The sequence below is a fragment of the Rhipicephalus sanguineus genome, chromosome 6 (genome assembly GCF_013339695.2).
Source record: "Rhipicephalus sanguineus isolate Rsan-2018 chromosome 6, BIME_Rsan_1.4, whole genome shotgun sequence".
In the NCBI taxonomy this organism is placed as follows: Eukaryota; Metazoa; Arthropoda; class Arachnida; order Ixodida; family Ixodidae; genus Rhipicephalus; species Rhipicephalus sanguineus.
The window spans coordinates 19526970-19550644 of record NC_051181.1 but is presented as its reverse complement, the minus strand read 5'-3'; the positions used below and the strand labels follow the sequence as shown (position 1 = coordinate 19550644).

Below are 23675 nucleotides of genomic sequence, written 5' to 3'. Positions count from 1 at the left end.
TCGTCCCACTTGTTGCTCGCGCCCACCTTTTCGAATGACGACAGCCAATCTTCGACGCCTTGTTCATCGGTGCCGTCGAAGAAAGGTGGGTCGCGCAGGCGTAGCGCAGTGGGCACGATGACCACCGGAGGTTGGGCCTAAAGTCCCTAGATTTTTCCTTTTTAGAACAGGGAAAAATCTAGGGACTTTAGTTGGGCCGTGCCTTGCTGGGTGGTTTCGTCGTCCATTTCTGGGGGAGCGGGCAGTCTCCTGTTTCGGAGTTCCAGGTTGTGTACCCAGCACCTCCACCACTCTGGAACGGGGTTTATTGGCGACAAGTAGCACTTGAGAAGCAGGCTCACGGACGCTGAAGGCGGGCGGCGAAAACCAACACAAGAATCACAGTCCAAACGCCAACAAATCGCGCTCGGCTCTCTCAGCTAAGGTCGTGGCCCACTGACGCATATGATCTTCTTCTTCCCTACACTCTCAAGTTTTATTCATCCATTCTTACAAGCCACTGGACTGGATGCACGTCTTTAGATTTGCCCCAGCGTCACGAACTATATTCTCATCTCCCTACCTTACCATCGTCATTCATCACTCTTTCGCTCCCCTGTCCCCCCTCCCCAGTGTAGAGTAGCAGGCCAGAGCAAACTATAGCTCAGTCCGACCTCTCTGCCTTTCTGTAAATAAATTCTCTCTCTCATCCATTCAAGCAACAAATTACACAAACTACACGTCGTGTCAAATAATTATCGCAGTGTCACGTGCTACTGTTGGCTACGTCAGAGCACAGTCGTCTACGTAGAGGAGCGACGTCACAGCACTACCATTACGTACGGCCATTCAACCATGTACGTCATCCCCTCATTCTCTGGGCGCGCGGCCACGAGAAGAAGCGTAATCGTGAACGCCCACTGCATGCATTGCGCTCGTCAGCTCAAAATTGTCAATCCTGGTGAGGGGCCCTTTAAGGACAAGTCAATGTCGCAAATAAAAAAAAAAGACCCGCGTAGCTGCACGGTAGTTTCTGTTGAGTGCTTTGTTTTTCTTTAGCCTCAAATCATAGGTCGGCAAACAATGTGAAGCTCACTCACACTCGCTCACGAAACTCGGACTCAGACTCACCAAACTTTTTCTCAACCGGACTCACTCGGACTCATACTCACCAAAATATAATTCACTCGAACTCACTCAGACTCACGGCTCGATCTGAGTCTGAGTGAGTCGACTCATGAGTCCGTTAGCCTATAATATAGCCTTTTTCTACCATATGCTCTTCAACGCCAATATTTCGCATAATCGTGCGCTACTTAGCACCTTTTGATCTCGTACCTTGAAATACGAGTTATCTGAGTTTGCAGTTCAATAAGGACCTTTTTACCCTAGTAGCAAGCAATGTTGCCACAACGTTGAATCAACTTTCTCAGTGTGGTGGCAACGTTGTGTCAACATTTGGTGCTACTAGGGTATTGAAAGAGATGACTCACACGAGATATTTTTATCAGTAAGTCCCCGTGAAAAAGATTGCGGGGGGGGGGGGGGGGGGGTCAGGCACCTCTCCCTCCTCGAGCAACTCACGGCTCTGATCAATAAATAGCTGACGGATAAACGGTAGCGCGTTGAAGTGTGTGGGAGTATACGTGAGCATAAACGTGAGCCTGATAGTAATGCTGAAGTTGAGTATAAGATTGGACCATAGGTCGGCAAGAAATGTGGAGCTCACTCAGACTCACTCATGCAATATATTTTGCCCTTAATTAGGGCTCACTCGGACTCAGACTCACCAAAATTTTCCTCAACCGGACTCAGATTCACCAAAATTTTTCCCAACCGAACTCACTCCGACTCAAACTCACAAAAACTTTACTCACCCGGACTCACTCAGACTCACGTCTCGATATGAGTCTGAGTGAGTCGACTCATGAGTGAGTTTGCCGATCTATGCGTCAAATAAAGACCGATCACGGTGCGCGCTCATTTTGGTGGCGTCTCTTTCTCGTCGCAGCGTATTTGCGGTAGCGCGCACACAGTGAAGAAATATACCTCGGCGTTTTGAAAGAGCGAACGGAGTATGCTGTCAATAAAAGCACGGCTAATTGGGCTAGTTGGTATTGGTTCATATTTAGACTGGATGGGGCGCGCACACAGACAAGGACACAAGAAGGAAACCACGCGCTTGCGTGATTCCCAGTCTGTGCGCGCGCCCCATCCAGTCTAACCTGTCAAATAAAGTTTGTAGAACCCCATTATCGCGAATGAAGGCAGAGGGGTTGGCGTCTCACAATGTTTAGTACAGAGTATCGGCTCAGTTTCCCCAGTAACGACGAGATCCGCGCGCTGTCCGACACGGTGGCCACCGCGCGCCGCCGTAGCAGACGACGCGGTTCAACGCTTCTGCGCACGTGCGAGCTGCTGCCGGCGCACTGACCAAAGAGTTTCATGCATGAAGAGAAAAACCTGCCGGCGCGCAATCTCTGAGGCCATGGATAGGCTTTTGTTGTGCAGAGCAGTACCACGGCCGCTCTAGGTGCGTCAAATTGAGCGTCACAGGAGATACCTTTGCGGGATCCGGTTGCGAGATGACGGATGGGATGGGAAGAAAATTGTGTGCTCCATGATTTTTACAAGGTGACAATATGAAATGTTTTTGCCAACTTCAGCGGACGGAAGGCGCCCAAGGGGCAAAACCGCAACGGGAACAACTCGTGAAAAAAGCAACACTGGGCCGAGGTTGGCGTCTATAATGGCGCTGAGCGGGAGCGTTAGCGGCAAAGCGCTGGCGCGGGAGCGGCAAAAATGTCCCGTTCCGGGCGACTACGTTGCGTCCATGTGCGTGCGCGATGCCGTTGAGCAGTCGAACGGCAAGTTCCCTAGCTTCCGCGAGCCTCGCGAGATCGGCAACTTCTCGCTTGTGGGTGAGCAGCGCGACTACGTGGACGGTGCCGCGCAGATAAAGTATCTGCGCATGCCGAACCAGCGGCACCGGCTCATGTGGGACCTGAACCGTGGCTACGAAGTGGCAGTGCGCAGGGACCGCTCGGTGAACGAAAGGCTGGACAACCTGCTGCGATGGATCCTCCGCAACAAGGACAAGTTCCTACTGAGCTCCGCTGCGAGGCCATCGGGCGAGCCGCCCGCCGAAACCCAAAGGCAAGGTGCACAGTCAACACTGCTCGCACCACTGGCTGGGGCACGTCGCGTTTACCTGAGCCGCGTTGGCGCACATTCGTGGTCGGGCATTTTGTTTTTCTTTCTTTCTTAGCTCGAAATGCTGCTCTCAACGTGTGATGACAAAGTTCCCAAGTCCATTTTTTGAAACCCTAGCGTTGTTGGTAGCCTGCGTTCGCAGCAAATTAGGCGTTAGCACATTTTCGCTTAACTGATTTAACTCGATGCCGTAGCGGCTGGAACTATAGAAGTTGGCTATTTGAGCAACGAAAGGAATTGCTACCTTTCTGCATTGACTGTGTAAAAAACGGCAGTTTGAAAAGTAGAAGGCATTCGAGATCAAACAACTTGCCATGCACTAATCTAGCAAGCCTCGATTTGATGTCGCCTTGTCTGTGGTGCTTCTCGCAGTATTTGCCTATGCTTCGACCTTTTGTTCGAAGAAGAACGGTTGGTTTACGACCACTGGACAGCTGTCAGCGAAAAGCACGAGGGAATTCTAGTCGTGCAGCTTGCAGAGAAAGTTTACTCGGGTTGTGTTGTCATTGCAATGTCCAAGCACAAGCTAGAAGTACCTTGGTGCTTTTTTCTTCACCAAGTGCTAATTGTGAGTTACATATTAATTTTGTCACTTTATTATCAAAATTAATAGCTATGCTTTCCGAGATACATCCACCCTTGCATACACATCTATGCACATGCACACTACGTTAATACCCACACTGTCTAATATTGCCTTTTGATTATTATTATTATTTAAAAAACAAACATTTCAGCTGCATTTTCAGGAACTGTTTGTGCAGGATCAAAATCACGCCCATCATTTGAGTGAAATGTGCTGAGATGACGAGGTGCTTGTGCTCCTTGAAGTTTGTGCTCTGCAAAGATCTTGATGCTAATTCTGGCCTATAACTACTTAAAGGGCCTCTAAACCACCCAGAGATTGAAATTTAGTTGTTTGTGGTGTTACAGTTGTGCACGAGTCTGCAACAAACACGTGGCCGTGAAAACTTTTCGAAACGGTGCCGAGTTACACGCGTTTGATGACACAAAAGAGGCCCTCGCTCGTTTCTCTCTTTCCTTCGCTATGCACTGTACGTCGGCTCGTCTCTCCTTCTGGCCGAGTGCTCCCCATCGCCATGCCAGGAGGAAGAGCAGTCAAACAGGTGTTGTAGATGACGAGCAGACGACATGTTGATGTCACGGCAAATGCTGAGGGGATGAGGAATGCCGAAAGGCACGGAGAGGAGAGGGGATTTTTTCTTTGAATTTGTGGCGCCTCGTAGCGCTGCTGTGTTTGGCGTTGTTGGTCATGACGGCATTCTGAACTCCATGTGTGCGTTTACTTGAAATGTTAAAAAATTTATCGGAGGTGGTTTAGGGCACTGCCTCAACGTATTCCTGATATGCAAATTCCAGGCACTGAGTGTTTGAGGAAAAGCTCTACAAGTCTACATAGATGTGTGTGAAGTTGGCATACAAATTCCATCCTCAGTTCTGGAATGCACAGTTCAGCTGTGGGAGAAAAAGTGCTGAACAGTGTGGTCATTTATGGAGTCCATAGGAGTACCAACGAAATAAGGACAAAGGAAGAAACTGCAGCATCCTTATTTCCACTGTGCTACCAGGCTCTTCATGACTATAAAACCACATTGGTACCCTAGTCAAAAGGAGGCATTTCGTGACTGTCTTGGAGTTAAGGTGTTGACAGTAAAAATGATTTATTGGTAGGGCCAAAAGGAAGCTAATTGACATAGCCCAGACATCATAATGCCACCAGCACCAACTGTGGTGAGCGCAAGCTGTCATTCAGAAAACGATGAAGTCATTTTGGGACAGTGCACGCTCTCGCTCAGGGTCTTTGATCTTGAGTGTGCCATTTTGCCAGACCGTCTGTCTTCCTGCATCCTCTTTCTTGTTAGAAGGCCTTCTGTTGCAGATGACAACTGGTGGAGGTGCGGGGTACTCCCAGCCAATGGTCCGTGCGCCTCCTGATATCCAAGGATTGCCTCCCGAGCATGAACGTCTTCTCAAGATGACATCGGCGGCACCCCCAAAAGCGTGCTGCTGGATTCTTTGGTGGCCCGGTGAACTGTTGTTGTTACTGCAAGTACATGTCTATAAGGAGGCGCATGGAACCTCCCGAAGACCTCCCAATGACACGTCGGCTGATGCGTTTTGCTGGGGTTTTGTAGCGTTAGCTACACTTGTCTAGCCGCAGCCGATTTCGCATGAATCCTCATGAGCCGTGCTGCGCATGCGCGAGGATCAGTGATGTCACACAGCTGGCTCACCGGAGCCGGCATCTCACGCGCTCTTCGCCCCCGCCGCGCGCGGCTCGCCGCTGCTGATCTGCGCGTTCGGGAGGAGTGGCATCGTAGCTGTGGCAGACACACTGGCGCCGGCGCACATGCAGACTCTACCACCGCGGCGCACGACTCGCCGCTGCTGGTCTGCGCATTCGAGAGGAGTGACATCATAGGCATGGCAGATGCACTGGCGCCGGCACACGCGCAGCTATTCGCCTTCGCTGTGCAGTTGCCATTTGACACTGCGCTGGAGCCACTTGATAGCGCCTCTGACTGGCGTTTGCAGGCGGGTAACGCCATGGAGGAGGAGAGAGCAAATGCTGCTCAATGGCACAGAAGAGCCGAGAAGCTTATCTCATCGGATCCCGAAGTAGTTGCCTGACAATGAGCGGTTCAGCGTACGAAGAATGAACAGAAGCCCCGCCACGGTGGTCTAGTGGTTATGGCGCTCGACTGCTGACCCGAAGGTCGCGGGATCGAATCCCAGCCGCGGCGGCTGCATTTTCGATGGAGGCGAAAATGTTTGAGGCCCGTGTACTTAGCTTTAGGTGCACGTTAAAGAACCCCAGGTGGTCGAAATTTCCAGAGCCCTCCACTACGGCGTCTCTCATAATCATATCGTGGTTTTGGGACGTTAAACCCCAGATATTATTATTAGAATGAACAGAAGAAGGCTAATAATCCTAGACAATCTGGAAAGCTAAGAATAATTACCTGAACCTTTGCTAACGCTACGTATATCCTGGCATAGCCAAGCTAAGCCACTGCAAATTTTTTTTGGTCTGCCATCATGTTACACTACTACGACATGCTGTCTTTGGAGGCGGCGGCGTTGTCAGCCTGGTGTGACCAGACGGTCCGGCGACATCGTCAGCGGGTGACTCGTCTGCATCAGTGTCTGCCTCGTGTCTGCGTCAGTGTCATGTCGCTCTAGTGTAAACGCGGCTTAGAGGACGTTGAAGACTGGTTGAACGCATCACTGATTTCGATGGCTGGACCGATGCCAACAATCTGACGAATGTGTACTTCAGCCTGGAGGACGGTGCTTGTACCTGGTACAAGAACCGTGTACCCTTCTCGACATGAAGCGTGTTTTGCCATCAGCAGCTGGCAAGTTACGACAATCCCATTCGCCATGAATGAGCCGATTGGGCCATTCACTCGCGCATTGAAATGTCGAATGAAAGTGTAATGATGTAAGTTGAGGACATGATGCACCTCTTTCCTCGCGCTGACTCAGAAATGGCAGAGGATAAAAATTTTGAACCACTTAATACTAGGAGTTACGGAGCTGCTCTTCCCTAGCTTCGTTCGAAGTCCCCCCAAGACTGCGGCTGAGTTTTTAAACGAAGCCACGGCAATGGAAGAAGTGCTGCAGTAGTGGTCAGCTGTGTACGATTGGCAGGTCAATGTCGCTTCACCGATGGGCAGATTGCAGCTGCCGGGAGTATTATCAACATCGAAGCTCTCTGCGACTTTATTAGATCTACGCGACGAACTGCAAAGGATTCACTGCCCGCCTCAACCTTCTGCAGGATCTATCTCCAGCCTCATTAAGAACAAGGTAGAGCAGGCTCTGCAGGTCCCGCTTTCCAGATATGTTATCCCGCCTGTGTCGATGCAGCTGTGACATGTATCATGCGCCGAACCTGTGTCTTGTTACGTTCTTCCTTCGCCACGCTTTATGCACCTTTTGCCTCACGATGCACTGCCATCAGTGCAACTTATCCATCATTTCGAGAATCGGCAGCCACTCCCAAGGAAATGAGACGTATGGCACACACCGGGCAGGCAACTGCTGTGCTATCGCTGTGGTGAAGCCAGACATGTATACCACAAATACCCGTATCGCCGCCTAGGACTCCAGGGTTTCGCCGTCAACTCGCCAAGGTTTGGCAAAAGACTGAGAGCGATCAAGGAATGCATGATCCAGCAGCGCGTACCACTGCCCTTGTGGTGGTAGTCACAGTCCCCACGATGATCTTCCCCAAATTTTCGGAACTCCTCAGTGGCGGTGTCAGCGTGCTTGCCAAACCCCAGATGGGAAAACTAAAGACAGCGACCTTCGGTAGTGAGGCCACTGACAATCGACTCGAGCAAGGCCTCCCATTGATGAGAGTACAGAGCAGCAGCGATTCAATGACAGCGTCTGAACTAAGTCGAGAGTTGGACGGGAACCCATCTGGTCAGGAACAGACATGAAGACAAGTAAAACAAGACGCTGACCATTATAAAAGCAAAAAAACAATACGTTTCGGCTCCCGCACAGGAGCATTGTTCACAAAGGGAAATTCAGTGCATGAGCAGTCCCTGTGGGCACGGAGTCACCCCACTTCGCCTGGACATACATGGCATAATTCATGGACATACATTTCTCTACAGCTGCCTTGTTCTTCACAAATGCTCCCGAAACCTCATCCTAAGCGTCAACTTTCTATGGGAGTACGGTGCTATTATCGACCTTCAGGAGCACATCGTGACATTCTTGACAGAAACAGCAGCAGAGGGATCCGATGACAGCCATCTCGGCACGTTTCGAGTTGTTTCTGCCGACTGTGTAATGTTGCCTCCGCGTCCAAGCGTTTTGGTTGATGTCGTATGTGACAATAGGACATGTTTACTAGCTGTCCTGTATTCCTTCTTCAGGACTAGCGTTGGACTAGCGTTGTCCTGTATTCCTCCTTCTCGTCCATGTCTTTCTTTCGCTAGTAAACATGTCCTATTATTCACATCACCAACTAGCCCAACTTTCTGCCTTAAATGTATGTGACAAGCTACGTAATGGCAAGCCAGTCGCCAAAGGGAGCTTGGCACTTTTGTTCAGCATAGGTATTTGCACGGTCCACAGCCTCATCGTGCTTCGCGACGGACGGTCTATGCTGCTTGTGACAAATTTTAGTAATGAGCACTGGCACCTTTTTTGTCGCACTGCCATCACTTTTGGCTACCTCATAGGAGACGTTCCTTAATGTTTTATGGCTGCATCAATGGACAGTGGGTTCCAGTCGACATCAAGAGACGTAAGTTCAACACTAGGAAAGGTAGATGCTAATGCAAGCCTCTCGGAGCAACAACGAACAGCACTGCATGAATTGCTGCGTCAATTCCAAGGGTGCTTCGCTTTGTCCTCAAAGGTGCGTCAAATGCCCATCACGAAACACTGGTTTATATGCACACTTATGCCTCACACATAAAACAACAACCCTACCAAGTTTCGGCTGAAGGGCTGTGCCATGATAAATGCGCAAGTCGAAGAGATGCTCCAGAATGATGTTATACACTCATACAAAAGTCCATGGTCGTTGCTGGTTGTCCTTGTAAAGAAAAAAGACAGAATGCTGCGTTTCTGCGTAAACTACAGGAAGCTGAATGACGTGACTAAAGAAAATTGGCGAAGCTTTCATGAAGCCACGCAAGGCTTAAAACAGCGAAACTGGGCAATTCTGAAGACTAATCTGGTTGTTTCTAAGCCTTAGCTAGGTGATGCAGGTTCTAGGTTGCCTCTAGGTAGTTGCTAGTCTTTAGGTGATGCTAGGTTGGTTCTACCTTGATATGATTCTGAGCACATAAAGGTTTGAGTTAAACCACAGACAGTCACAAGCACGACACAGATGTTCAAACTCTAGGGACAGAAACTTGCGCTGAAACCGAGCATTCGCACCTCTCCTGATTGTATGGGCATGTCGTCGTTGGCATAGGCCTTGCATCGCTTCGGGGTCTTCTCCCAGTCGCCGTTGCCTTTCCTGTTACCTAGTATTCTCTCGTTGCTCATACTCGGGGTCTCGGCTCGCTGCCGTCACTTCGCAGCCATTTGTTGAGCTAATTGTTGCCTGCTTCCTTTTTAGTGCACCAGTGGTGAGTACTAGTGGGGTTAACCCAACCTCTCTGGCACATAGCCGTTTATGATGATGATCGTTTTTCAGTTTGTCGAACAAGGAATGATTTGCTAAACAGCTTCACTGTTAAGAAGACGTGTATCCACTGCCACGCATTGATGATTCAATAAACAGACTGTGGCGGCCCAAGTATTTTTCATCAATAAATTTGAAAAGTGCATACTGCCAAACGGAAGTTGACGAATGAGACCGCATAAAAACTGTCTTTGTTACACCAGATGGACTGTATGAATTTAAGGTGCTTCCCTTCGGCCTGTGTTCTGCACCTGCGAGATTCTAAGGAATGATGGACACTTTTCTCACCAGCTTGAAGTGCCATACTTAACTAGTTTATTTCGTTGATGTCGTTGTGTTTTCGGTGACCTTTGAGGAGCTTCTAAAGTGCCTGAAAACTGTCCTGGAAGTGCTCTGCTCTGCAAACCTCATGCTGAAGCCAGAAAAATGTAATTTCGGTTGCGAAGAACTTAAGTTTCTGGGCCATGTTACGAGCGTGGACGGTGTTCAGCCTGACCCCCAACAAGACCACTGCCGTAGCCTCCTTTCCTGTTCCCCGTGGCAATAAATCAATACGTCATTTTCTCGGCTTTTGCGCCTACTACCTCCGCTTCATCACCACTTTTTCAAGGGTTACCGAACCTCTGACTCGTCTTAAACGGGAAGGCATGCCATTCGTCTGGAATGCAGAACAGGACGTGGCTTTTAAGGAGCTGTGGTAGCTTTTACAGGCGCCACCAGTTCTTGCTCACTGCGAAGAGAATGCCAATACTGAGGTTCATACCGACACCAGCAGTATAGGTCTTGGTGCCGTCCTCATCCAACACAAAGAAAGCAGGTAGCGAGTAATAGCTTACACCAGACGTATCCTCTCTTGCGCTTATGTGAGCTATTCCACCTCTAAGAACCAGTGCCTCGCAGTAGTATGGGCCACAGTGAAATTAGGCCTTACCTCTATGGCCGTTGCTTCAAAGTAGTAACCGATCTTCATTTTGTGCTGGCTAGCCAATTTACGAAACCCATCTGGGCAACTGGCACAATGGAGCCTTCGTCTGAAGGATTTAATCTTACCATCGTCTACAAATCTGGCCACAAGCACAAAGATGCTTATTTGTTGTTGCGTGCACCTGCTGAAGTTTGTGATCCCTACGCTGAGGATGACAGCGGCTTCCTTGGGGTCCTCGCTGTAACCGACTTGATCGTATGACAATGCGAGGATGCTGAAATTCACACAATCATCGAAAAGCTATGAAGATGCAACACTCCTGTGCCTCGACACCTTTATCGCAGTCTCTTGTCATTGTGCCTACGCGATGCTGTCCTCTACAAGGAAAACTCGAACGGCAATGGTAAAGCCTACCTCCTAGTTGTTCCTTCCGACATGCGTGGCGACATTCTCTTTTTCCTGCCATGACGAGCCTCGGACGCGTTATTCGAAGGTCACAGGTTCGGTCCCTGCCGGCGGCAAGTTATCTTTTCGTGCACTTTACTTTCTTCACATTTATGTATATCTTAATTATTACAAATAACATCCCCTATACTTTTCTTGGCATTATTGTCTGTTAGTTCTCATTAATATTGTGTCTAACAAAGAAAACGAGTCTTAAAAGTCACCTTTCCTTCATTCATAGCGAGGGTCTCATTCTGGCAGGCTTGATGCCCTCAGGTAGAGATGCTAAAGACTATTGGTCAGCTGCCAGCTCGTAAAAGATAACTTGCTACGTGACACCAACGGGCAGGAAAAGTGCGTTCCACACTTGCCGCCATGGCTGCAATTGGCGCTGACTAACGCTCCAAGGTTCAAATGCACACATATACCCCATAAAGTGGACGGGAGGATGACCGCCGCCGTAGCTCAGTGGTAAAGCATCGGACGCGTTATTCGAAGGTCGCAGGTTAGTTCCCTGCCGGCGGCAAGTTATCTTTTCGTCCACTTTACTTTCTTCGCATTTATATCCTAACTTCTACGAACAACATCCCCTATACTTTCCTTGGGATTATTGTCTGTTAGTTCTCATTAATATTGAGCCCACATCTAGTCACTTAGGTTCTTTACGAATCCTTGCCAGAGTTCAGTAGGCGTACTAATGGCCCAAACTTGCTTCATCTGTAAAGCACTCTGTAAAAAAGCTGCCATGAGTGTCAACGCCGCAAATCTCGAAAACTGAAGTCTGCGGGGCTGCTGCAACCGATCACACCACCTGGGGTGTCGTTCAGTCAAATAGGGATGGATTTGCTGAGGCCTTTTCTGCTGTCATCTGCCGGTAACAAGATAGTCATGGTGGCAGATTACCTTACAAGATACACTGAGACAAGGGCCCCACAATGCGCTACGGCTTCCGATGTTGCCTGGTTTCTTATAGACGAGATTGCCCTTCGACATGGCGCCCCGTCGTGTGTGATCACTGATGGTGAAACAGCTTTCAGGGCCCAGCTTATCGACGATTTATTCAAGCTGAGCTGCATGAGCCATCGCAAGACGGTGTGTCATCTGCAGACTAACGGCTTGACGGAACGATTGAACATGACCATCGCTGACATGTTGTCGATGTATGTAGACGTCCAGCACAAGACATGGGATCTGGTCCTGCCGTACGTCACATTTGTGTAAAACACTGCCTTACAGGAAACCACACGACTCATGCCGTTCCATCTTGTCTATGGGCGGGAGGTTCAGATCATGCTACATGCTATACTGCCACACGATTACGACATTTTGCTTACAGCTGCGCAACATACTCATTACGCCAAAGAAGCTCGCCAGTTGGACCATCTGCACATCACGTATCAACAGACTGCAGATGCACGCCGCTATAATCTTCGTCATCGACCAGTCGAATACCACCCGAGAACGCAAGTGTGAGTGTGGACTCTGGTTCGCTGCCAAGGGCTGTCGGAAAAGCTGCTGAGTTGCTACTTTGGACCGTACAAAGTGTTGCGCCGTGTGAGTGATGTGAACTATGAGGTTGATCCAGATGGCACCATGTCGCTCCAATGTCGAAAGCACCACCCAGAGAATGTTCACGTTGTACGACTCAAGTCTTATTTCACGCGTTAGTGCGACTCTGCCTCGACCTTGTTACTTTGTTTTGTTTTATTTTTCTTCATTGTGCCCCTCTGCATCCGTTCGCTCTTTTTCTGACTATGTATGCCCACTTGCATGAGCAACGGGGGGATGCTTTTTTTTAAGCGGGGGAATAATACCACCAGCATGAACTGCAGCGAGCGTGAGCTAGCATTCAAAAGAGACAAACGAAGAAGTCGTTCTGGGACAGTGCGCACTCTTGCTCAGGGTATTCGGTTTTGGCACGGCCATCTTGCTAGACCTAGGCCCGTCTCTCTTCCTGCATCTTGTTTCTTGTTAGAAGACCTTCTGTCATGCGTGACAATATGCTCAGTGATTCGACCCCTGCATCAACTGTGGCAAAGTGCGCCAAATTGGATTTGCTTCGCCATCCTGATAATATCGACGAAAACTGCGCCAGAGTCTCTATCATCGGCAGTCGCACCGTCAGCATGTCAAAACATAAGCAGCTTGATTTTGGCCACCAAAGTCACAACCACGGACCAAGAATTATTCTGCCGGATAAACAGTGCTCGCACGTGCATCCAGAGTAAGCCATTATGCCATGCATGGTACCGACGCAGCTTCTGTTGTGCATGTCGGCTCGACGGCAAAAGTCACTCTCCAGAGAGGCTCGAGATGTTTAAGCCAATCGGTAGCAATGTAGTGTGGCAGCAATTCATCGGCAGGCGTCGTCTGTTCCAGAAACGCTGCTAATCCCTCATTTCAAGCGTTGCACGGCACATAATTAAAGCAGTGTTCACTATTAACTACACACATGCCACTAGAATGTCTGTCACTTCTGTTTCTGGACATCACAAAATGACATCTGGGAACGCTATCAATAGATATATGGAACAATATTGCATTTTCCCTGCTTCGTGTCTATGGAAGAGCACGTGAACGGTGGTAACGCATTGACACTTTTCCTCAAATATACCTTAGCCATTAGTCTTGGCCCAGAAGTGCTTTTTCGTAATTCCTTCCATCAGCACATCTGGGTTTGTATTCGCTCTTGCAGTGAATACCGTCTAAAAGGCACTGCCCTTTCGAGCTCGCGAGTGCTACAGTCCCAATTTGAATTTTTGCTTGCTTTTTTGAAACTGTAATGTCATTAATACAAGCATGCCTCCTGGTTGGAGCAGCTGCAATTCGGTTTTAATATGCGCAGCTGTCAGTAGTTGGCCAGTCACTGACGGCCCTGGCGTCTGAAGGCCCACTGTGAATCGGCTATGCCATGTTACTCTTCCACCCGTCGCTTTCCAGGGTCAATAGCTAACGGTTAAAAAAAATCAGAGTTTCACTTAAAGGGGGGCTCTGCAACACTTTTCGGAGTTATAATGGAATAGTTTCACTATTAGCGCATGAAGCTTCACAAATCACATGTCGCAAAATTTTTGGAATCTGTCAAGTACGAGCGGAGTTGCAGGGATTTGTCGCATGCTTCAAGTGCTTTCTGTCTCCTCTCGTACCAGTGAGCACACTGAAAGCTACGCAGGGAGGGGCTGGGTAACAAGGGGGCAAGATGTGGCCCTTCGTCCTAAAAAGACAAGGCGTGCAAACACTTTGGCACTTCGTCACAATCAAAGTCATATGTTGCTGCAATAGTCTCTTAATCCTTATATCTATTTCTTCCCAATGCAGTCTTTTGAATACTTCTTTAAGGGTGCAGTGAGAACACTGGAGAAATGGTGTCTCTCATAGAATAACAGAGAGCTGAGCTAGTTGGTAAGTATTCATTTTAAAAAGACAGGGCGTGCAAACACGGACACCAGAAAGAAGTCAGGACACCACAAACGCCAACTAAAAACTGAATAGATGCACAACGGCGGAAAAGAAAGAAGGCACGAAAACTTATCTGCACATGCCCATGCAATAGGCGAACCTATCAATCTGGCACGCATGGGGGCCTACGCGAAAAATAACTGTTAAGGCATTTGATTTCATCTTTATGCAAGTTAATCGACGGTTGGCTCACGCATGCGCTACCACTATTCTCGATATGCCATGACTCAATCATCAGACACGTTTCTCCATTCCTATGTCGGTACAAAACTGCGCATTCATCGAATTTTGGCGTGCACTTACAATCTCGACATGGTAATGATAGATTAGAAGGTGAGCCTCCTGTTAGTGATCTTTTATGTTCTAATAATCTCTGGTTAATGCAGCGGCCCGTCTGTCCTACGTACAAGCAGCCGCAGCTGAAAGGAACCTTGTACACCACACTTGTACGGCAATCAGTGAATTTGTTTGTGTTGAAACAAATATCGGTTCGCTTCTTATCTTTTACTCGCTCATTCTTCCTCTGCACAGCGGCACGTATCTTACCTAGCTTATTGGCAGCCGTGAAAACAACATTAACGCCGTATCTACTTCCTACTTTCTTTAGCCTGTGAGATACGCAATGAATGTACGGTATACCTACGACACGTTTATTCCTATCGCTTTCTGCAACCATGCTCAGACTTAACATAATGGATTTCTTTAAACGCTCAGCGACAGTGGCCACTGCGTCACGGGGATAACCTACATCTAAAAGACGCGTAAGCTGTGCGTTAAGGCTATCACTCATTTTGTGCTCACACGACGATGCGCGGGGTGATGTTATCAATTTGGACTTTATACGGAAAGTGACAGCGACATCAATAGCGACGTCAGAAACCCGTCGACAGTGTCCATGTTACTGTCATCACAATAAATTTTTAAAAATTTGAGGAGCCATTCCACACTCTGAGGTAGATGACCAACAAAGTTGTTTAGCACATGGTACAGAGGTGACATGGTGGAGGCCATTGTGGTATGTAATGACAGGTTCTTAATGGCCAGACTATTAATGTTCAATATGCAATATTAATGCAAAAGCCCTAGATGTCTCATCAAACGTGAAAATTGACCGGCGGCATCGGTGGTGTCAACACTAGCAATGTAAAAAAATCACAGCATATCCACGAAGTGAATGATGGTGAGTTGGCGAAGCTCCAGGGGATCATTTGGGTAAAACTGCTGCTTGATTAAGGTATGTTGGTTCATGATTAAGGTAGATTTAGCAGCGCGAGAAGACGAAACACTTAAATAGGAACACACACACAGCGCTGATGATTATCAGATTTCCGTCTTCCAGACAACCAAACGCATGCGCAAACGATGGTCTATAAGAATACGAGAATGCTCTTGCTTCAGCATGTGGAGGCCTCAGAAAGAGGGAAGGGAGTGTCGGAGGAGGTTGGTTTTTTGAGGCTAGCTTAGTGATGTCATGTTGTGCCCAGCAATACAGTCGACTGAGAAGAAACAATACCTGGCTTCTTTGGCCTTCGGGAATGCATTAGGGACAGTGTCACTCTTTAGCATTGAGGCACTGCTGTATGTTGCGGCATTTGTCTAGGACTTCTGCTGATAACCACATAGATGAATTTAGAGTGCTGTTTCATAAAGTACAATTTTGTTGATCTGTTATTCTGTTTATTTGCTAGTGTCGAAAATAAACAATGAAGAGGTTATTCCAGAAAACTGAACGCCCTTATTTTTGCGTTATCGAGTGAAATACAGAGTACTCCTGAGATGATTTTCTCCATGAGATTTGCAATGAATCAAAATATTTTTAGCTCTTCATAAGAGTCCCATAACAATTAGTCAAGTGCTTGAATGTAAGTGCAACTTGCTTTTCCAGTGTACTTCAAGATGTGAAATTAGCTGCTCCAGAGTGCTCCCAGATGCAAAATTACCTGCTCCAAAGATCTCCAAGATCGAAATTCTTGCTGCTCCGAAGTGCTCCAAAATGAAAATTTTGGTGCTCCAAAAATTTCTCCAAATCAGAAGTCCTCAGTAATATCACTGTATACTTCAACAAGCAATGTTAGAAAACTGCAAAACCCTTAAAAAAGTTATTGAATTGTCTTGCATGGCTCCTTAGTGAAATGCAAGAAAAGAAAGAGCTTTGGTGTTTGGCACAACTAGGTAAACATCCTTGGGCATTCCATGCATATTAAACTTGTTTATCTAAGGATACGAGGCCACCTGAAAACTGGCTGTTCAACATTACATTTAATTTGAAATAGTTAAAATGTATGTAAAATGTTCTTTCCATGGAAAGTAACCTATTTGAGTGCAAGATTTTATTTTTACCATTGTTTTTAGCTATACTAAGGCTCAGAGACTCCAACCTACTCGACTCGGATCACTTGTCGCTTCTGTGTGATAACATACTGGGCAACGCTGCATCCCTTTGTTGAGCTGCCGTACACTGCTGCATTGAAGGCTTTGTGCCAATGACTGCAGATTATCCATATATAACTGAAGGTGTTATTTATCTTCATCGCAACCTGAAATAGGTTAAAAGCAGCAGAAACCTGCAAAGGAGATAACCTCGCTGAAAGTTGAGCCCGGCTTACTAAACCCCTGAAGTTTAAGAAAATACCTAGATCACTTGCTTCGAGGAATTTTGAAAATTAATGCTGTCAGATGTTGCTGGTACTTGAACAACTCGTTTAATGTACTGAAGGTGATATTGTTTGAAGTCTGTGTAATCACTTATGCAATGGAAATAGGCAAAAAGTGTAATCCTTACTTCCATTCAATGTTCAAGGTTTGCTGACCGTATCTCTGCTCGTGGCAATTCTCTTTTGACCCTGTCCGCCAATCTCACGATAGAGTTGTTCGTTCCTTAGTACTAAGCCCCTCAGCTGATATGCTTAACTCCTTTTTGTGGTAGCATGCCAAACCGTTGACACGTCCTAACTACCCTTTTCCAACTTTATTCGAAAACCCGCTGGCACACAACAGATGTTTAGTTCTTAAGTGGTTGCCCGAATATTGTTAACAACGTTGAAAGGACGGCCGTAAAGGTACGGGTGAAACTTCTTCAGTGCCCAAATTATCGCCAAGCACTCCTTCTTTGTCACGGAGTAATTTAATTCTGGCTTTTTCAGAGCACGACTTGCGATGTAATCACCTTGTGGGTCTTTCCGCTGTGCCAAAACTGCACCGAGGCCGACGTCACTTGCGTCGGTGTGAATTTTGGTGGGAGCAGTTGTGTTGCAGGGGCAAAGGGTAAGTGGTGAGCTCAACACGCGGTGCAGCTGGTGAAATGTGTCATCACATTCAGGTGACCACGCAGGTATACCTTTGCTGGTGGTAAGAAGAGTTGCAAAAGGTGCGATGATGGACGCGAAGCTATGCACGAAGCGATGAAAATAGGAACCTTAGTGTCGAAGCTTGGGTGTGTTGGTGAAACATTGGAGGGAACACAGCACAAAAGAAGACGGGTACAAGGAAGGCGAATGAGGTTGTAAGTCAGCGCTGTGTGTGCGTCACCTTCCTTGTACCCGTCTTCTTTTGCTCTGTGCTCCCATCGAAAATAGGAGCACAGGCCGATAAAACTTCTGAGGGCTTTGACGGATGTGGGCTTTGGGAAGTTGGTGACAGCTCGAAGCTTATCTGGATCCGGAAGAATGCCGTCTTTTAAGATGACATGTCTCAAGGTGATTAGTTTCCGCGCAGCAGTCGGCACTTCTTGATGTTGAGTTGTAGACCCGCAGAAGTGAGGCATGTGAGAATGTCGTGCAGCCGAGCACGGTGTGTCTGGAAATCTGTTGAAAATACTGTTGCGAATATATTTATAACTTATTTACAGTGTAGGATGGTCCAGCAGTCAAGATGGCGGTTGTTACTTCCAGCACACCGACACGTCGTCTGCCTCTTCTTCGCACACCTCACCATAGTCATAGCTGCAACCCCGCTACATCGACCTCCGGAGGCGAAAGCGCCGACTCGGCGCCTGTTAGCAGGTGGTGGGCGAAAGGTACGGCTTCAGGCGAGCGACGTGGACGACGTTTGAAGACGTAGAGGGCGCCGTAGGGTCCAGAGGGGCGATGTCATAGGTAACCTCAGTCACCTGGCGTAGCACACGGTAGGGGCCGGAGTATTTGGGCAGAAGTTTTTCGGCCAGGCCAACATGCCGAGACGGAGACCACAGGAGAACGAGGTCACCCGGATTGAAGCGAACGTTCCGGTGGCAACTGTCGTATCTATGTTTCTGGCTGAGTTGAGAGTCCGAAAGGCGTCGATGGGCGATCTGACGGGCCTTTTCGGCTGTGCTGATAGCGTGGCGAGCATATTCGGTGGAGATGTGGTCAGGGATGGGTACGAGCGTGTCGAACGGCAAGGTCGGTTCTCTTCCATACAAAAGGTAAAAGGGAGAATATCCAGCAGTGTCGTGGCGCGAGCTGTTGTAAGCGAAAGTGACAAAGGGTAGAGCAATGTCCCAGTCGCGATGATCAGTCGAGACATACATGGCGAGCATGTCAGTGATCGTGCGATTCAAACGTTCTGTGAGTCCGTTCGTTTGGGGATGATAGGCCGTTGTAAGCTTGTGCTTGGTTGCACAAGAGCGAAGTAGGTCCTCGATTACCTTGGATAAAAAGTAGCGGCCTCGGTCTGTGATGAGTTGACGAGGAGCGCCGTGATGTAAGATGACGTCTTGTATCAAAAAGTCGGCGACGTCTGTAGCGCAGCTGCTCGGGAGAGGTCTCGTAATGGCAAAACGGGTAGAATAATCCGTAGCGACGGCGACCCATCTGTTACCGTTGTGAGAAAGTGGGAAAGGTCCCAGAAGGTCGAGGCCAACACGAAAAAAAGGCTCAGCAGGTATGTCTGTGGGTTGAAGGAGCCCGGCGGGGTGTACAGCTGGCCTTTTCCGGCGTTGGCACGACTCGCAAGAAGCGACATATCGATGTACGGAACGGTAGAGGCCGGGCCAGAAAAAGCGTCGGCAGACACGGTCGTACGTTCTGGCAACACCAAGGTGGCCGGCCGTCGGTACATCATGTAGTTGCTGAAGTATGGTCGAGCGGAGATGAGTGGGTACTACAACTAGTAGTTCCTGTCCCACTGGGCGCATGTTCCGGCGGTATAAGATACCGTCTATGATGACGAACATGCGAAGCGAACTGTCCGTCGAGTCAGTATTCAGGCGGGTGATTAGATCTCGTAGGGACGCGTCACGCTGTTGCTCGTCACCGATGTTGCCGAAAGCAGAGAGAGAGGAGATACAGATGGACGTGTCATCCGTTACGTGGTCTGGATCGTCAACGGGGTACCGAGAAAGGCAGTCGGCGTCTTGATGTAGACGGCCGGACTTGTAGACCACAGTGTACGTGAATTCCTGGAGGCGCAGAGCCCAACGAGCTAGGCGCCCTGTTGGATCTTTGAGTGCTGAAAGCCAGCATAGAGCGTGGTGGTCTGTGGTAACGGTGAAAGGTCGACCATATAAATAGGGGCGGAATTTACCAACTGCCCATACAAGCGCCAGGCACTCGCGCTCAGTAATAGAGTAATTGCGTTCGGCAGGGGAGAGGAGCCGGCTGGCATACGCAAGAACTCTATCATGACCGGATTGACGCTGGGCTAACACAGCGCCAATGCCGTAACCACTAGCGTCTGTGCGGACCTCGGTTTGAGCAGACGGGTCGAAGTGGGCGAGGATCGGCGGTGTGGTGAGCAGCGTAATGAGGCGGGAAAAGGCAATGGCTTGGTCATCATCATCATCATCATCATCAGCCTGTCTACGCCCACTGCAGGGCAAAGGCCTCTCCCATGTTCCGCCAATCCACCCGGTCCTGTGCTTTCTGTTGCCACGTTATACCTGCAAACTTCTTAATCTCATCTACCCACCTAATTTTCTGTCTTCCCCTCACGCGTTTGCCCTCTCTTGGAATCCAGTCAGTTACCCTTAATGACCACCGGTTATCCTGCCGACGTGCTACGTGGCCGGCCCATATCCATTTCTTCCTCTTAATTTCAACTATGATATCCTTAACCCCCGTTTGTTCCCTGACCCACTCTGCTCTCTTCCTGTCTCAGGTCAGGACCCCACCAAAATGGCACATCTTTCTTGAGAAGATCAGTGAGGGGGCGGGCAATATCTGCGAAGTTTCTGACGAATCGTCGGAAATATGAGCATAGGCCCACAAAACTTCGAACGTCTTTGGCACAAGTTGGTACGGGAAAATCGAGGACAGCGCGAACTTTGTCGGGATCGGGTCGGATGCCAGATGAGTCAACGAGATGCCCGAGAATAGCAACTTGGCGATGGCCAAAGTGGCATTTCGATGAATTAAGTTGTAGCCCAGCCGCACGAAACACTGAAAGAATGGACGAAAGTCGGTCGAGGTGAGACTCAAAGGAGGGGGCAAATACAATGACGTCGTCCAGGTAACACAGGCAGATAGACCATTTAAAGCTGCGCAAAAGCGTGTCCATCATCCGCTCGAACGTGGCCGGCGCATTGCACAAGCCGAACGGCATGACTCTGAATTGGTAGAGACCGTCAGGCGTTACAAAGGCAGTCTTCTCACGGTCGAGGTCGTCTACGGCGATTTGCCAGTAACCAGAGCGTAGGTCTATCGAAGAAAAATAGGTAGCACCATGAAGGCAGTGCAAGGCGTCATCGATACGAGGAAGCGGGTAGACATCCTTTTTGGTGATCTTGTTTAAATGCCGATAATCCACGCAGAAACGCCAGGTGTTGTCTTTCTTTTTAACTAAGACTACAGGGGAAGCCCACAGACTCGAAGAAGGCTCAATAATGCCTTTTGTGAGCATCTTGTCGACCTCCTGTTGAATAACTTGGCGCTCTGATGGTGAAACTCGGTAAGGACGCCTGTGAATTGGAGCTGCATCACCGGTATCTATGCGGTGCTTGACTTGCGAGGTTTGGCCTAAGGGCCTACCGTCGAAGTCAAATATGTCAGAGTAGATCATAAGGAGATCAGTGAGGTCTTTAACTTGAGAGGGCAAAAGTTCTGAGGCAATCATCTTGGTGATGTTGTTGTGCAGTGTAGAAGAGGTGACTGCGTCGACTCTATGCGGGTTCGGAGAGACGACAACGGGCAGTTCAGGTGACACCGATGAGATCTGGCACTCGTGCGGCGGTGACAGAGTAGCAAGAGCAATTCCTTGTGGTAGGACTTGAGGGCTGAATCCGAAGTTCAGAAGAGGAAGGCACGTCTTGTTCGCTGTAACAGTTACAACTGTGTACGGAGAGGAGACACTGCGGGCCAGTAGAACACTGGGAGAAGGAGAAACCACGTAATCACCATCCGGTACATTGGGATAGGATTCAACAGCGACGCAAGTTAGGGCTTGTGGTGGCAGACGAATAGCCTCGGCACACAAAAGTTTGGTCTGAACCACCTCCGACACGTCGGCGGACGCAGGCAAGTCAAGTTGTACAACACCGGCCGAGCAGTCAATGACAGCAGAGTGGTCAGACAAGAAATCGAGTCCGAGGATGACATCATGTGGACAATGAGCGAGAACATGAAACAGAACGGACGTCTGGCGGTCGGAGAACCTCACACGTGCCGTGCACATTCCGAGTACAGCCGGAGTTCCTCCACTAGCGACACGTACAAATAGGGACTCGGGCGGCGTAAGGACCTTATTTAATCGTGCACGGAGATCAGAGCTCATAATAGAAATATGTGCGCCGGTATCAATGAGGGCAGTAACAGGCAGGCCATCCACTTCCACAGCAAGCAGGTTCTGGTCCGTAGTGAGGGTCAGCAGAGGGTTTTCAGGTCGGGGGTCGAATGCAGTGTCACCTCCGGGAGCTGCATTGCTCAGTTTTCCGAGTATGGGTGTCCAGTAGGGCGGGGCGACGAATGGCGACGGGGCTGAGGTGACCGGGAGCGACGATCGCTTGGGGACAGCGAACGGCTGGAGCGTCGGACCGATGTCGCAGGAGCCTCAGCGTATGGTCCACCGTCACGAGCGGGAAACTGCAGGGGCCGGTGGTTGTCGTCACGTCGATAGCCAGAAAACGAGCGAGATGGAAAGGTGCGAGAACGACAGTAGCAAGAAATATGTCCTACACCGTGGCAACGAAAGCAGATCGGCTTGTCGTCCTGCGTTCTCCACTGGGCGGGGTCACGATAGCGGCGAAACATTTCCTGTGCACGAGGAGGCATTATGGAACTGACACGAGGTTCCGTCAACGAACACACCGGCTGCAGTCCGACATTTGCAAGCTCTTCCCTCACAACCTGCTGGATCAACGAGATCGTTGGTCGAGGATCATCAGATGGCCGCGTCAGGAAAGATGGTGGCGACGCCGCCTCGATTTCTCGGCGCACGATGCGAACTACGCTCTCGTTGGTAGGCGGTTGACCGCATGGCGGCTGAAGGTCCTCGCAAGATGATGTAACGGCCGTGTTCGGAAGTCGCACGAAATGCTGGGCAATGCGGCGACTCTTCAGTTCTTCGAACCGGCGGCACTCTTTGATGATGTCGTCCACGGTGGAGCAGTCTTTAGACACTAGTAAATTGAAAGCATCATCCGCAATTCCCTTGAGCAAGTGGCTTACTTTGTCACCCTCTGACATGTTGGTGTCGACACGTCGGCAAAGGGCCAGGACGTCAAGGATGTAGGAGACATACGATTCGGTCGAAGATTGTGCCCGACAGGAGAGTTCTTTAGAAGCGGCCCGCTGGCGTCCGACGGCTCTACCAAATAGGTCACGAAGCTTCTGTTTACAGGCATCCCAACTGGTTATGTCAGCTTCATGAGCCTGAAACCACGTACCTGCTGTTCCGCAGAGATAGAAGTCAACGTTGGCAAGCATCATTGTAGGGTCCCACAGGTAGACCGCTGCAAACCGCTCATACTTCGCAATCCAGTCATCGACGTCAACGTGGTCGGTGCCGCAGAAGTTACCGGGATCGCGGGGTTGAGTCAATACGACCGGCTGTACCGGAGGCGCGGTCGAAGCGGCAGCAGCAGAGTTGCTTTCTGTTGACATATTGCGGCTGTCCAGGATACGTCCGCTGCGGAGTTCCGTCTTGCGTAGTACCCAGCACCACCACCAAAATGTTGCGAATATATTTATAACTTATTTACAGTGTAGGATGGTCCAGCAGTCAAGATGGCGGTTGTTACTTCCAGCACACCGACACGTCGTCTGCCTCTTCTTCGCACACCTCACCATAGTCATAGCTGCAACCCCGCTACAATACGATTATGTCATCCAGGTAATACAAGCAGGTTTTCCACTTGTGGCCTCGAAGGATGGTATCAGTCATGCGCTCAAATGTTGCAGGCGCATTGCAGAGCCCAAATAGCATGACGTTGAACTCGTATATGCCATCGGGCATTACAAAGGCTGTTTTGGGGCGATCACACTCAGCCATTGGTACCTGCCAATATCCAGAATGCAGATCCAGAGGTAAACTCAAAACAAGTGCAAGGAACTCATTTGCTTG

The 23675-nt window shown here is 49.2% G+C and overlaps 1 protein-coding gene across 3 annotated transcripts in view; it reads left to right on the top strand.

Moving 5' to 3' along the window:
- The first annotated feature begins 2650 nt into the window (after positions 1-2650).
- The window catches only part of LOC119395646 (decapping and exoribonuclease protein), a 149794-nt gene continuing 128769 nt past the window's right edge, over positions 2651-23675 (top strand). For 2 of the 3 annotated variants that reach the window (XR_007416478.1, XM_037662627.2), the window contains exon 1: positions 2664-3135. Coding sequence is in view for 2 of the 3 variants with exons in the window: in XM_037662627.2 (XP_037518555.1) it covers positions 2729-3135 (407 nt within the window). In the remaining variant the exon portion in view is untranslated. Of the gene's footprint in view, positions 3136-23675 lie in introns of all 3 variants that reach the window. The other variant, XM_037662628.2, reaches the window with a different exon arrangement.